The 14,974-nt window shown below is 47.1% G+C and overlaps 1 protein-coding gene across 1 annotated transcript in view; it reads left to right on the top strand.

Moving 5' to 3' along the window:
* Positions 1–14,974, top strand: part of KNDC1 (kinase non-catalytic C-lobe domain containing 1) — an 86,287-nt gene that overhangs the window by 18,483 nt on the left and 52,830 nt on the right. The window contains exons 3-7 of the mRNA XM_075216181.1: positions 1,389–1,447; positions 2,096–2,242; positions 4,082–4,196; positions 4,338–5,218; positions 7,629–7,743. Coding sequence (XP_075072282.1) covers positions 1,389–1,447; positions 2,096–2,242; positions 4,082–4,196; positions 4,338–5,218; positions 7,629–7,743 — 1,317 coding nt within the window. The remainder of the gene's footprint in view (positions 1–1,388; positions 1,448–2,095; positions 2,243–4,081; positions 4,197–4,337; positions 5,219–7,628; positions 7,744–14,974) is intronic.

The raw sequence follows: 14,974 nt of genomic DNA, 5'->3' as shown, positions 1-14,974 counted from the left end.
CAGTGACACCAGATGTAATAATCATATTTGCATTGCAGTGGTTGACAAGCAGTTGGGGCGAGGACAGGGGGTGAGAACGCATACTTAGCCTTAAAGTGTTGCTCACCAGATCTGTCAGTGTGCCCCATAGCTGTAAGGGTCCCACATTGTACTCCTTTCTGTGCCTGTCACCGGACCCGTTTAGATGTTAGTTCTCTTGAGAGGAGTGCAGTATGAGACTATTAGTCATGGGAGACCCTATTGGGTCTGGTGAACAGGGTCTAGAACAGTAATGGGCAAACTTTTTCAGGAGCGGGCCAAATAAAAAAGAAAAACTTTAGGCGGGCCAATATAATTTATTAAAAAACTCAAATATCAAAATATATAATACAAATTTTTTTAATGGGACGGGAGGGTGTTATATAGCAGTGTTACCCCTATAAGTGCAGCGATTGTACAGACACAGCACTTATTTCAGCAGGTTGTTGCAGATCCATCTTTCTGGTGAGCCACTAACTGACAGCACAGCAGCCAATCGAAATCCGCCTTAGTATATGGCCCAGCCCATCTCTTCTCACATGACTTTCAGCCATTAGGGGCGGGCAGGTGTTTGAGTGATTGACATACGAAGTGTCCTTTTAGGAAGGAGGATGAAGTGTAATGGAGGAAATAGCTGGGAAGGCATAAAAATGGAGGTTCTGACACAGGGTCGGCCCTAATAATTTTATGCATATTTTAATATTTTTTTTTTTAAATGTTGGCGGGCCGGATAGAACCTCAAAGTGGGCCGGATCTGGCCCCCAGGGCCGTAGTTTGCCCATCACTGGTCTAGAAGTTGGTTGCTCTTGTGTTTTTTTTTTTTGTTTTTTTTGTTAAACGTTGGCTCGCTTTATCCTTTCCATTCAGCTTTTGGACTACTTTTGTTAACCTGTTCAGGATGGTATCACTTTTATACATCGGGTGGACATAGTTTCTCACTTTTCTCATGGTAGACACATATAAACATCCTGTAAAGATATACTGTATGATCATGCACATATTTGGTATCCATGAACTTGTTCCCTAATTGATTCAAAGGGATCAAAGGCATAATTGTAGGGAATTTTCTTATATTTGTGACCATTTAATATACTTCAAATGAAAATATTTTTATTGTAATAATCTAACGGAAAAAAAACCTCATGAAAGTGCAATTCTTTTTTATTTAACCTCCCAAATAGAAAGATTGGGGGATAGAAAAAACTGAATTATTTTTTTTCTTCTAAATAAAAAAAACACTTCGTTTTTGCATATTTGAAATGTCATTTCTATGTTTGATCTGAAGTCTATGGCGCACGTATGCTGTAAATGTGACATAGACTACAAAGAACTCGGCAATTCTCAAAACTGGGTTCCGCTTCTCATTTCAGATGATCCTGAAGGTGCTTTTGTACCTCCAGAATTTGATCTGACTGGTAATACATTGGAGGTAAGTGACTTTTAGTAAGAACCTCTTTTAGTAACGACATATTTTTAAATATAAACGTTAAAGGTTTTGTATTTTTTTTGTATTCAGTCTTCCCAATATTTAACAAAGCTTGTAATAGGGTAGAAAAAATAACTTACAATTCAGTAGACAGACAGTCAAATAGAGGAATCTGGAGGATCATTTAGGCCTGAACACTTGTACATTAGAGTCTTCAGTGCACTTTCTTATGGCAAGTATTCACTTTTTTTTTTTTTTTCAACACGTGTGTGATCAAGTGTATCTATGCACAGTGATAGATAGATAGAACTAGTAACTTTATAGGCACATTGGCTTCATGACTCCTGGGGGTATGTTTACTGAACTGCAGGTTTGAAAAGTAGAGATGTTGCCTATAGCAACCAATCAGATTCTAGTTATCATTGATTTAGTACATTCTACAAAATGACAGCTAGAATCTATTTGGTTGCTATAGGCAACATCTACAATTTTTCAAACCCGCAGTTTAGTAAATATACCCTCTGGAATCTTTCCCAGTCTGTCTTACCCCTCCAACTCTGGAAAAATATCAATATACGTTTATGTGGGGAATACAAGTCCATTTGAAATTGTACTTTTCAGTGCCGGTGACTATACATTTTCTTCATGCAGGCACATATATATTCTCTGGGCGCAACGCTTAAAGCAGCAATAGAATTTGTGGTAGACCCGGATTCAGAGACCTCTTTTTGTCAAGATCTAAATTCTTTACTGGATTCTATGCAACAGGAAAACCCAGCTGACAGACCGGACATTGAGGTAGGAGTGTGCCCTCTGTTAGAGTGATATATTTATTGTTTTCATTTAGTGTAAGTTTATATTTCCTGAATCCTTAGCCAGAAATATCACCAAAAACATACTAGTAGGTTAATTGGCTGCTATTAAAATTGACCTTAGTCTCTCTCGGTCTGTGTGTGTGTCTGTGTGTGTGTTAGGGAATTTAGACTAAACTCCAATGGGGCAAGGACTGATGTGAATGAGTTCTCTGTACCGCGCTGCGGACTAAGTGGCAGCTATATAAATAGCTGATGATGATGATAATCAGTATGTTGCTTTTTTCAGGTACATATGTGTGGGGTCATAATACAGATTAATCAATCTTGTTAGATATTCTCCTTTATAGCAATAGATAGAAACGTGAAGATAGTGTCTGGATATACAAATAATATACAACTCAAATATTGTCATCTAGTGTTCAGTTTCTGGTCTAGGCTTGAGAACCAAAGTGGTCAGAATTAGTTTGTTCACCGTACCTCTAACGAGTTCCTTATCTATTCCTGGGAACATAGTCATCATTTTGTACTTTTAAAATCACCAGTTCAGGCTTAGAAATAAGTCCGCAAATATTTGTTCACGACAAATTTCTGTTCAGAAGTGTTCACAAAGACCTGTTGTGGCCTTCACCCCCGCAAGCAAGTAAATATTTGGAGTTTGTAGATTCTTTGTCAGCCCTTCCCTGACAAGAGTTTTTATTACTGCTGCACTGACCAGTGTCATTGTGGTGCACCCCCTCAGTTTGTTTCATTTGGTTTCAGAATCCAGTGACACTATAGTCAAAACATTAATGAATACATTTGGAAAGGTCAGGTTAGATAGCTGTGTTAATAATGCCACTGTTTACTTTACTTCACTCTATGTTCACAAATCCCAAACTTTATTTTTTAAAATGTGATCTTAATATTGGGAGTGATTAAAGCGATCTGCAGATTAAATTCGTACTTCTAATTATGGTATTAATCAGTCTTTAGAATCTCAATGTTTTAATCCTATTTTAGCAAGTGAAATTTAGAGTTAGGTTATCCAAAATAGCAAAAATAGTCTGCAACATCTTTAAATTTTGCACAAGTAATTTATTGTATAAAATGTAAAGTTAAATGCTAAGTATATTGTAAATTTAGCCCTCTGAATTACTATGATGTGTGTGTGTATATATATATATATGTGTGTATATATATGTGTGTGTGTGTATATATATGTGTGTGTGTGTGTGTGTGTGTATATATATATATATATATATATATATATATATATATATATATATATATATATTATATCTCACACACACACACCGGTATTTAATATTATACATACATACAGAGAGTTTTATATCGCTGTCTCTCTAACTCTCTCTCTTTTGCTGTCTCTCTCTCCAGCACCTACTTCCCCGGTGCTCCACCTGGCTGTTTTTACTAGCCACCTGGCACTTAGACCACTATGGCACTATGTGAGAACTACAGCCAGCAGTGTGTGTTAGACCACTGACCACCAGTCTGACCAGCCCTGGCAGGTGTGGGCAATAACCTCCAACATTTTTCAACTGCCCGCACCCGGCTACTTTTTAATACCACCATGCTGGCAAAACTTTTTGGGGAGAACACTGCTCTCGCAGGGGGCTCTCTCTTGCTCTCGCAGGGGGCTCTCTCTTGCTCTCGCAGGGGGCTCTCTCTTGCTCTCGCAGGGGGCTCTCTCTTGCTCTCGCAGGGGCTCGCCAAGTCTGTCTTATTTATGTATATATTTCATATATTACTGACCTGTTTATACATGAAGTAAAATCAATCTTATTGGCTCTCATATGAAATAAATCTTTTCTATATACAGAGCATTATATCCTTTTGCGAAGAAAAGATTAATGGTTCTTCCTCATCTATTTGTCGAAGCATTTCCTCCATTGGCAGGAGAGTACTCTCTATAGAATCAGTCACTGCTTTTCAAGGTAAATATTATGTGTATCCTAATCAATACCTTCTAATGCAAAAAAAAATGCATTGTACAAAAATCAATGGTCTTCCTTGTCCAAGCCACTACTGCGTATTAAATTGAAGTCCATTAATAATAAATATATCTTTTGGTGTAGATGGCTGGGAAAGTCTTTGGAAGGGGATCAACAAGGACAGTTGTGTGAAAATACAGACAACCGAGAAATGTCCGAACCATGTCTTGTCTACCACCGACAACTCCTCCTCTATCTGTCATGCGAGCCCCACCTCACCGCGTGAAGAAGAGAATCAGAATGGGTGGCGAGAAACAGACTTAAAAGTTGAAAAACCATGCTCCTCTCCGAGTTCTTTTGGACATCACCTCAAGAAAAACAAGAGGGAGAGGGCAAAATCTCCCTCCTCCGAAAAGGTGGAGCACTTTGAAAGAGAAAAAGTTGAAGATGAAATTGCCAAACTCTGTTTAAAAAAACATAGAAGAAACAAACACTCCCCTGTGGTTAATCTGGTAGAAAATCACTTTCTGTCCAAATCCCCACCTGGTGTTGGCATGGTCTCTCTAAAGAGCTGGCCATCTCTTCCTAGTTCTCTGTCACCAAACGAAAGCATCGTTGACCAAGACAATTCAGAGGATGGACAACCCAGTCGATCAACAAATCATGTGCACTTTGCTGATTCGAGTCTCCAGGTGTCACACCAGACAAACTGTCTATCCCCTCTCGGACAATCCAAGTGCCACTCTCAGGTTTCTTATGAAAATCTAGTTCTGGCTCTTGAACAGGAAAACCAGCAATATATTTGTTCAGACGGAAACAAAATACTTCAAAATTATGCAACATTTGAGGATACTGTCCCAGATTCAATGCTAATAAATATAACCCAACAACCCAACGTACATAAGACCTCACCATCAGTCTATCGTGAGGATGCTTTATCTATCGCAAAACATGTTAACAGCCCTGAACTAGATCCTGATTTCAGCGGTGGAAATGAATCCGCTGCCTTAAATGAAGACCAGCAGGTAAGTCAAAATTTACAATATTATGAAGTGCTTAAAGCCTGCTTTAAAGCTGGACAACAAACCGTAGTAAAAAGCACTATTACGATAGGGGTGCCATTTAATTAGATGCTATTTGCCCTGCATTATTTTTACCCTAGGAGGTGCAAGCAAAAATGAGCACATTAAGCCCTATTTTCAGATGCAGTCATTACCGCAGGTCTTTTAATTGAATTACTCTTTGTACATTCCATCTGCACATTCCATTTTTTTAAAAAAAATAAAGTAAATGGCCCTGTACACACATGGTGTCTGACAAGCGTTTGCTCAGCTTTGCGTTAATTACAACGTTGCCTGCAGTGTTTCACCAACACACCATGTACTATAAGGGGAATGCTCATTTGGTACATTATCTTTACTTTTAACGGGTGTGTTTTTCAGTGCTAGTATGTATGACTGTGGTCCACTTAACTCTTTTTTTATCAATTAAAGTGTGACCGATTAATTGCTATACACTCTATGGTCAAGGTCAGAAGACGAGTGTCATAGATAACAAAGTGCTGATGTGCCCCAAAAGGTTAAATATAAAAGAAATTGCTTTCTTACTGGCTATCTTCAGTTTCGAATCTACCTACAGATGTGAAGGCCACAAGTTTTGGGCCTCTGCGTACTATACCTCCTCTGCTTCCCCGTTAAAAATAGAAGTGTCTCCACCACTGAGTAGACTTATATCATATACGCATACCACCTTTATTTATTGGAATATATAGTTATAGAGATTGCACAAAAAGCAATCCAAACATATGTAAGTCCATATATCAAGGAAAAAGTTCTCGCAGTATTCTCAGTTATTAAACAAATATGAGTCATGAACACTGAAATACAATAATAAATTAGTGATGTATTCAAGTTTCTGCACAATCAGGGGCCACATTCACTAACAATCTCCTTTATGTAGAAGTTTCAGTCTTGACCAGTGTAGACTTTCGCGGCTAATGGTCTCTGCTCCTGTCCACTGTCTTACGGTGGTGGTCCCAGGGTGGGAATATGTACCACCGTTTAAGAGGGAGGTGGGCTGGAGTTCATAAGATATTTGTCCAAAGCTGGATATCCCATTTAATAATCATGCAAAAATGTTTTCTAAACAATAACGTTGTATAGAAACAATGATTAGGGCCTGCTCACATGGACGTATTCCTGTGATCTACTGCGTGCCATATGGGATACACTCAGATCAAACACAGAAGAAAATCTAGCATGTATATTTTATGCAATATACTGGGGAAATGGACCATGGAGCTTACACATAGAATAATGGTATTTCCCAGGAAGATAAATGACCTCTTCTGTGTGTGGACTGTGAGAGATACTCCTGTGTAAGGTGGACTGGTCACCGGGTCCTCTGTTACCAGATAGTGCCTGGCGCACTGTGTAGTAAGCATAGAATATGGGGTTGCCCTGCGTTCATCAGCGTGCCATGCTTCCTGCAGTCCACACAGCAGTAGGGTAGGTCTAGCTTCTGCCACACATCCCATCACTTCTGCCCGAGAGAAAGTATAGTGCACATGTACTAAAGCAATATTATTACATTTACATGGCTTGCTATATAATAGATCATGTCCAGCAAGTACAATTTTTTGTATTTGATTATAGTGTTCATTAATTATAAATGTTTGTCAGATGAGGATAAATGGTTCCCTTGATATGGTGACTGTCCTGTACCTGGATCTCTCTATGAAATATTGGGCTTTAATGCATGGAGAAATCCCTGGCTTTAATGGTTTATAAATGTGTTATTAGCGGAGTACTGCTGTGAGTACCTGTTACTGCTGTTTATGGGCAGTGGATCCATGTTCATGTTACAATCATATAGGGATAGCATGCTGGCATAGTGGTTAGCATTGCTGCCTCACAGCGCTGGGGGTCTTGGGTTTGATTCGGGCCAGGGCTCTTTGTGTAAAGTTTGTATGTTCTCTCCATGCTTGCATGGTTTCCTCTGGGTGCTCTAGTTTCTTTCCACCATCCCAAAACATACTGGTAGTTTAATTGGCTTCTGATAAATAGACCCTAGTGCAGGCTTGGCTAACCTGTGGCACTCCAGGTGTTGTGAGCCCCAGCATGCTTTGCCAATATATAGCAGCTTATTGCTGGAAGGGTATGCTGGGACTTGTAGTTTCACAACACCTGGAGTGCCACAGGTTTGCCAAGCCTGCCCTAGTGTATGAGAGTGTGTCTATGCATGGTAGGGACTTTAGACTGTAAGCTCCAATGGGGCAGGGACTTATGTGAGTGATTAAATGTTGTCTGTTCAGCGCTGCGGAATATGTCAGCACTATATAAATAACTGTTCCTAAGCATTTAATTACTTATAAATAAGTGTGTTGGGTATATAATATGTTCAGTTTGGTAACATTTATTATCTTCTTTGTTATAGTGGGTTTCCCTAAAAGATTTTTTAATAAACTATGGAAAACCCTTACAAGAAGATGAGTTGTGGGCGTTGTGCCATGAGTGTTTGTATACTCTACAGACATACGTAGATTATCCAGGTAAGAATGTGTAGTATATGTAGTTTACTATATTGTCTTATTAATGTGTAGTTGTCGTCTTTTTCTGCTTGTCAAACAATGCAATTGTTACACAGCACATATGTCCCATAAGGTTTGTTTTTGTCCTCAAAAGTTTCCTTATTCTTATATAAAGTCTAAAGAAACTGAAGTGATCTATTTATATGTTTCACGGTATGGTTCAGACAGTGGACTAATCGCACCAAACAAGCTTACGTTTGCCCGTATAATCAAAATGCCCTTTCTATATTAAAATTGCACCCCACCATATATTTCACTTGTATATAAAAATAAATTGAATTTAAAAAAAGAATATTCTCTATTTAAAGAGGACCTGTTAACCTTTGTGATAGATTTTATTTTAAATACAGACTTTTAATAGCCAATAACCCTGGAGGGGCTCTGTGAGTTGGGCAGCACGGTGGCTCTGCACTGGGGACATGAGTTCGATCCCTGACCTTATCTATGTGGAGTTTGTATGTTCTCCCCGTGTTTGCGTGGGTTTCCTCCAGGTGCTCTGGTTTCCTTCCACACTTCAAAAACATACTAGTAGGTTAATTGGCTGCTATTAAAATTTACCCTAGTCTCTCTGTCAGTGCGTATGTGTGTATGTTAGGGAAGTAAGACTGCAGGGACTGATGTGAGGGAGTTCTCTGTTCAGCGCTGCGGAATTAGTGACGCTATATAAATAGATGATAATGGGCTATTAACATGCAGCCGTGGCCGCTGCCCTCCAAGCTCTAAGTCCCTGCTCTACACTAGTGAGTTCATAGTGGTGCTCGCTATGTCATTGGCATACTGCATATTCTTTCTTTCTGTCCCTCAGCCTGGCAGACCAGTCTCTCCTATAAGCTTTACATAACCTGTACTTGCCAACTAAGGTTCGTCATCGAGGTGATCGCTATATGAAAGGTAGAGGTCAGCAAAATTTTCAGAGCTATTCTGCTACAGAAGATTGTCACTCACTCATCTCTAATGAATAGTATCCAAGCTGATCCTTAATCATTTGTACATTGGCTAAACCTTATTTGGGATTGCATGCATAAATCACAGGAAGTGTAATTACTGTAATTAATCTATTGGAAAGAATGAAATGTCCGTGATATCATGTGGTGTTATGACAATTTCTGCTCCCTATATTAACTGTTGCTCTCTTAGTCCGGGAACAAGACCCTTCTTACTTCAGTCTCTGAGTAAAATGCTGACAGAAGCTATTTGTGCCTCTTGCACAAAAGCCTTTTTTTCCCCTAGCAGATGATAAAGCAGTTGTGACGTAATTGCATACATCAGAACACGGGCCTGGTTCTGGATTGTGTGAAAAGCATTGTATACAGTTTGGCAGAGCCACTATGCTGTATTGTTTGTCAATGGCTTCTGGATGTACAATGTAAAAAAGATTTATCAATGTAAAGTGTCTTTCTAAATTATCTGTGAATACAGCTGTTACTTGTAACCTGTGTCTTTTATTCAGGAAAAGTGTTTTGGGGGCTTTTTTTTTGTTTGTGTTTTCTGTTTTGTTTTTAGGTTTAAATTCAAATGTGTTTTTACAGTTGTGTGTGTGTGTCTCTCTCTCGCGCTCTGTGTGTGTGTGTCTCTCTCTCGCGCTCTGTGTGTGTGTGTCTCTCTCTCGCGCTCTGTGTGTGTGTGTCTCTCTCTCGCGCTCTGTGTGTGTGTGTCTCTCTCTCGCGCTCTGTGTGTGTGTGTCTCTCTCTCGCGCTCTGTGTGTGTGTGTGTGTGTGTGTCTCTCTCTCGCGCTCTGTGTGTGTGTGTGTGTGTGTGTGTCTCTCTCTCGCGCTCTGTGTGTGTGTGTGTGTGTGTGTCTCTCTCTCGCGCTCTGTGTGTGTGTGTGTCTCTCTCTCGCGCTCTGTGTGTGTGTGTGTCTCTCTCTCGCGCTCTGTGTGTGTGTGTGTCTCTCTCTCGCGTTCTGTGTGTGTGTGTGTGTGTCTCTCTCTCGCGCTCTGTGTGTGTGTGTGTCTCTCTCTTGCGCTCTGTGTGTGTGTGTGTCTCTCTCTCGCGCTCTGTGTGTGTGTGTGTCTCTCTCGCGCTCTGTGTGTGTGTGTCTCTCTCGCGCTCTGTGTGTGTGTCTCTCTCTCTCGCGCTCTGTGTGTGTGTGTCTCTCTCGCGCTCTGTGTGTGTGTGTCTCTCTCGCGCTCTGTGTGTGTGTGTCTCTCTCGCGCTCTGTGTGTGTGTGTCTCTCTCGCGCTCTGTGTGTGTGTGTGTCTCTCTCGCGCTCTGTGTGTGTGTGTCTCTCTCGCGCTCTGTGTGTGTGTCTCTCTCGCGCTCTGTGTGTGTGTCTCTCTCGCGCTCTGTGTGTGTGTCTCTCTCGCGCTCTGTGTGTGTGTGTGTCTCTCTCGCGCTCTGTGTGTGTGTCTCTCTCGCGTTCTGTGTGTGTGTGTGTCTCTCTCGCGTTCTGTGTGTGTGTGTGTCTCTCTCGCGCTCTGTGTGTGTGTCTCTCTCTCGCGCGCTCTGTGTGTGTGTGTCTCTCTCTCGCGCGCTCTGTGTGTGTGTGTCTCTCTCTCGCGCGCTCTGTGTGTGTGTGTGTGTCTCTCTCTCGCGCGCTCTGTGTGTGTGTGTGTCTCTCTCGTGCGCTCTGTGTGTGTGTGTCTCTCTCTCGCGCGCTCTGTGTGTGTGTGGGTCTCTCTCGCGCGCTCTGTGTGTGTGTGGGTCTCTCTCTCTCGCGCGCTCTGTGTGTGTGGGTCTCTCTCTCTCTCGCGCGCTCTGTGTGTGTGGGTCTCTCTCTCGCGCGCTCTGTGTGTGTGGGTCTCTCTCTCTCGCGCGCTCTGTGTGTGTGGGTCTCTCTCTCGCGCGCTCTGTGTGTGTGGGTCTCTCTCTCTCGCGCGCTCTGTGTGTGTGTGGGTCTCTCTCTCGCGCGCTCTGTGTGTGTGGGTCTCTCTCTCGCGCGCTCTGTGTGTGTGGGTCTCTCTCTCGCGCGCGCTCTGTGTGTGTGTGGGTCTCTCTCTCGCGCGCTCTGTGTGTGTGTGTGGGTCTCTCTCTCGCGCGCTCTGTGTGTGTGTGTCTCTCTCTCGTGCGCTCTGTGTGTGTGTGTGTCTCTCTCTCGTGCGCTCTGTGTGTGTGTGTGTCTCTCTCTCGTGCGCTCTGTGTGTGTGTGTGTGTGTCTCTCTCTCGTGCGCTCTGTGTGTGTGTGTGTCTCTCTCTCGTGCGCTCTGTGTGTGTGGGTCTCTCTCGTGCGCTCTGTGTGTGTGTGTGTCTCTCTCTCGTGCGCTCTGTGTGTGTGTGGGTCTCTCTCTCGTGCGCTCTGTGTGTGTCTCTCTCTCGCGCGCTCTGTGTGTGTGTGGGTCTCTCTCTCTCTCTCTCTCGCGCGCTCTGTGTGTGTGGGTCTCTCTCTCTCTCGCGCGCTCTGTGTGTGTGGGTCTCTCTCTCTCTCGCGCGCTCTGTGTGTGTGGGTCTCTCTCTCTCGCGCGCTCTGTGTGTGTGGGTCTCTCTCTCTCGCGCGCTCTGTGTGTGTGGGTCTCTCTCTCGCGCGCGCTCTGTGTGTGTGTGGGTCTCTCTCTCGCGCGCGCTCTCTGTGTGTGTGGGTCTCTCTCTCGTGCGCTCTGTGTGTGTGTGTGGGTCTCTCTCTCGTGCGCTCTGTGTGTGTGTGTGGGTCTCTCTCTCGTGCGCTCTGTGTGTGTGTGGGTCTCTCTCTCGTGCGCTCTGTGTGTGTGTGTGTCTCTCTCTCGTGCGCTCTGTGTGTGTGGGTCTCTCTCGTGCGCTCTGTGTGTGTGTGTGTGTGTGTGTGTCTCTCTCTCGTGCGCTCTGTGTGTGTGTGTGGGTCTCTCTCTCGCGCGCTCTGTGTGTGTGGGTCTCTCTCTCGCGTGCTCTGTGTGTGTGGGTCTCTCTCTCGCGCGCTCTGTGTGTGGGGGTCTCTCTCTCGCGCGCTCTGTGTGTGGGGGTCTCTCTCTCGCGCGCTCTGTGTGTGGGTCTCTCTCTCGCGCGCGCTCTGTGTGTGTGTGGGTCTCTCTCTCTCGCGCGCTCTGTGTGTGTGTGGGTCTCTCTCTCGTGCGCTCTGTGTGTGTGTGTGGGTCTCTCTCTCGTGCGCTCTGTGTGTGTGTGTGTGGGTCTCTCTCTCGTGCGCTCTGTGTGTGTGTGTGTCTCTCTCTCGTGCGCTCTGTGTGTGTGTGTGTCTCTCTCTCGTGCGCTCTGTGTGTGTGGGTCTCTCTCGTGCGCTCTGTGTGTGTGTGTGTGTGTGTGTCTCTCTCTCTCGTGCGCTCTGTGTGTGTGTGTGGGTCTCTCTCTCGCGCGCTCTGTGTGTGTGGGTCTCTCTCTCGCGTGCTCTGTGTGTGTGGGTCTCTCTCTCGCGCGCTCTGTGTGTGGGGGTCTCTCTCTCTCGCGCGCTCTGTGTGTGGGGGTCTCTCTCTCGCGCGCTCTGTGTGTGGGGGTCTCTCTCTCGCGCGCTCTGTGTGTGGGGGTCTCTCTCTCGCGCGCTCTGTGTGTGGGGGTCTCTCTCTCGCGCGCTCTGTGTGTGGGGGTCTCTCTCGCGCGTGCTCTGTGTGTGGGGGTCTCTCTCTCGCGCGCTCTGTGTGTGGGGGTCTCTCTCTCGCGCGCTCTGTGTGTGGGGGTCTCTCTCTCGCGCGCTCTTTGTGTGGGGTCTCTCTGTCGCGCGCTCTGTGTGTGTGGGTCTCTCTGTCGCGCGCTCTGTGTGTGTGGGTCTCTCTCTCGCGCGCTCTGTGTGTGTGTGGGTCTCTCTCTCGCGCGCTCTGTGTGTGTGTGTGTGGGTCTCTCTCTCGCGCGCTCTGTGTGTGTGTGTGTGGGTCTCTCTCTCGCGCGCTCTGTGTGTGTGTGTGTGGGTCTCTCTCTCGCGCGCTCTGTGTGTGTGTGTGGGTCTCTCTCTCGCGCGCTCTGTGTGTGTGTATGGGTCTCTCTCTCGCGCTCTGTGTGTGTGTGTGTGTGTGTGTGTGTCTCTCTCTCGCGCGCTCTGTGTGTGTGTGTTTGTGTGTGTCTCTCTCTAGCGCGCTCTGTTTGTGTGTGTGTGTGTCTCTCTCTAGCGCGCTCTGTGTGTGTGGGTCTCTCTCTAGCGCGCTCTCTGTGTGTGTGTGTGTGTGTGTGTCTCTCTCTCTAGCGCGCTCTGTGTGTGTGTGTGTCTCTCTCGCGCGCTGTGTGTGTGTGGGGGGGGTCTCTCTCTCGCGCGCTGTGTGTGTCTCTCTCTCTCTCGCGCGCTCTGTGTGTGTGTGTGTGTGTCTCTCTCTCTCTCGCGCGCTCTGTGTGTGTGTGTGTGTGTGTGTGTCTCTCTCTCTCGCGCGCTCTGTGTGTGTCTCTCTCTCACGCGCTCTGTGTGTGTGTGTGTCTCTCTCTCACGCGCTCTGTGTGTGTGTGTCTCTCTCTCTCGCGCGCTCTGTGTGTGTGGGTCTCTCTCTCGCGCGCGCTCTGTGTGTGTGTGTGTGTGTGTGGGTCTCTCTCTCGCGCGCTCTGTGTGTGTGTGTGGGGGTCTCTCTCTCGCGCGCTCTGTGTGTGTGTGTGTGGGGGTCTCTCTCTCGCGCGCTCTGTGTGTGTGGGGGGGTCTCTCTCTCGCGCGCTCTGTGTGTGGGGGGGTCTCTCTTGCGCGCTCTGTGTGTGTGTGTCTCTCTCTCGCGCGCTCTGTGTGTGTGTGTGTGTGTGTGTCTCTCTCGTGCGCTCTGTGTGTGTGTGTCTCTCTCTCGCGCGCTCTGTGTGTGTGTGGGTCTCTCTCGCGCGCTCTGTGTGTGTGGGTCTCTCTCTCTCGCGCGCTCTGTGTGTGTGTGTGGGTCTCTCTCTCTCGCGCGCTCTGTGTGTGTGGGTCTCTCTCTCTCTCGCGCGCTCTGTGTGTGTGGGTCTCTCTCTCTCGCGCGCTCTGTGTGTGTGGGTCTCTCTCTCTCGCGCGCTCTGTGTGTGTGTGGGTCTCTCTCTCGCGCGCTCTGTGTGTGTGTGTCTCTCTCTCGTGCGCTCTGTGTGTGTGTGTGTGTCTCTCTCTCTCGTGCGCTCTGTGTGTGTGTGTGTGTCTCTCTCTCGTGCGCTCTGTGTGTGTGTCTCTCTCTCGTGCGCTCTGTGTGTGTGTGGGTCTCTCTCTCGTGCGCTCTGTGTGTGTCTCTCTCTCGCGCGCTCTGTGTGTGTGTGGGTCTCTCTCGCGCGCTCTGTGTGTGTGTGGATCTCTCTCTCTCTCTCGCGCGCTCTGTGTGTGTGGGTCTCTCTCTCTCTCGCGCGCTCTGTGTGTGTGGGTCTCTCTCTCGCGCGCTCTGTGTGTGTGGGTCTCTCTCTCTCGCGCGCTCTGTGTGTGTGGGTCTCTCTCTCTCGCGCGCTCTGTGTGTGTGGGTCTCTCTCTCTCTCGCGCGCTCTGTGTGTGTGGGTCTCTCTCTCTCTCGCGCGCTCTGTGTGTGTGGGTCTCTCTCTCGCGCGCTCTGTGTGTGTGTGGGTCTCTCTCTCTCGCGCGCTCTGTGTGTGTGTGGGTCTCTCTCTCTCGCGCGCTCTGTGTGTGTGTGGGTCTCTCTCTCTCGCGCGCTCTGTGTGTGTGTGGGTCTCTCTCTCGCGCGCTCTGTGTGTGTGTGTCTCTCTCTCTCGCGCGCGCTCTGTGTGTGTGTGTCTCTCTCTCGCGCGCGCTCTGTGTGTGTGTGTCTCTCTCTCGCGCGCGCTCTGTGTGTGTGTGTCTCTCTCTCGCGCGCGCTCTGTGTGTGTGTGGGTCTCTCTCTCTCGCGCGCTCTGTGTGTGTGTGTGTGTGTGGGTCTCTCTCTCGCGCGCTCTGTGTGTGTTTGTGTGGGTCTCTCTCTCGCGCGCTCTGTGTGTGTGTGTGTGGGTCTCTCTCTCGTGCGCTCTGTGTGTGTGTGTGGGTCTCTCTCTCGTGCGCTCTGTGTGTGTGTGGGTCTCTCTCTCGTGCGCTCTGTGTGTGTGTGTGTCTCCCTCTCGTGCGCTCTGTGTGTGTGTGTGTCTCCCTCTCGTGCGCTCTGTGTGTGTGGGTCTCTCTCGTGCGCTCTGTGTGTGTGTGTGTGTCTCTCTCTCTCGTGCGCTCTGTGTGTGTGTGTGGGTCTCTCTCTCGCGCGCTCTGTGTGTGTGGGTCTCTCTCTCTCGCGCGCTCTGTGTGTGGGGGTCTCTCTCTCGCGCGCTCTGTGTGTGGGGGTCTCTCTCTCGCGCGCTCTGTGTGTGGGGGTCTCTCTCTCGCGCGCTCTGTGTGTGGGGGTCTCTCTCTCGCGCGCTCTGTGTGTGGGGGTCTCTCTCTCGCGCGCTCTGTGTGTGGGGGTCTCTCTCTCGCGCGCTCTGTGTGTGGGGG

Source organism: Mixophyes fleayi, chromosome 6, assembly GCF_038048845.1.
Source record: "Mixophyes fleayi isolate aMixFle1 chromosome 6, aMixFle1.hap1, whole genome shotgun sequence".
Taxonomy (NCBI): Eukaryota; Metazoa; Chordata; class Amphibia; order Anura; family Limnodynastidae; genus Mixophyes; species Mixophyes fleayi.
Note: the sequence above shows the minus strand (reverse complement) of the source record. Positions and strands in the feature narration are given on the sequence as shown.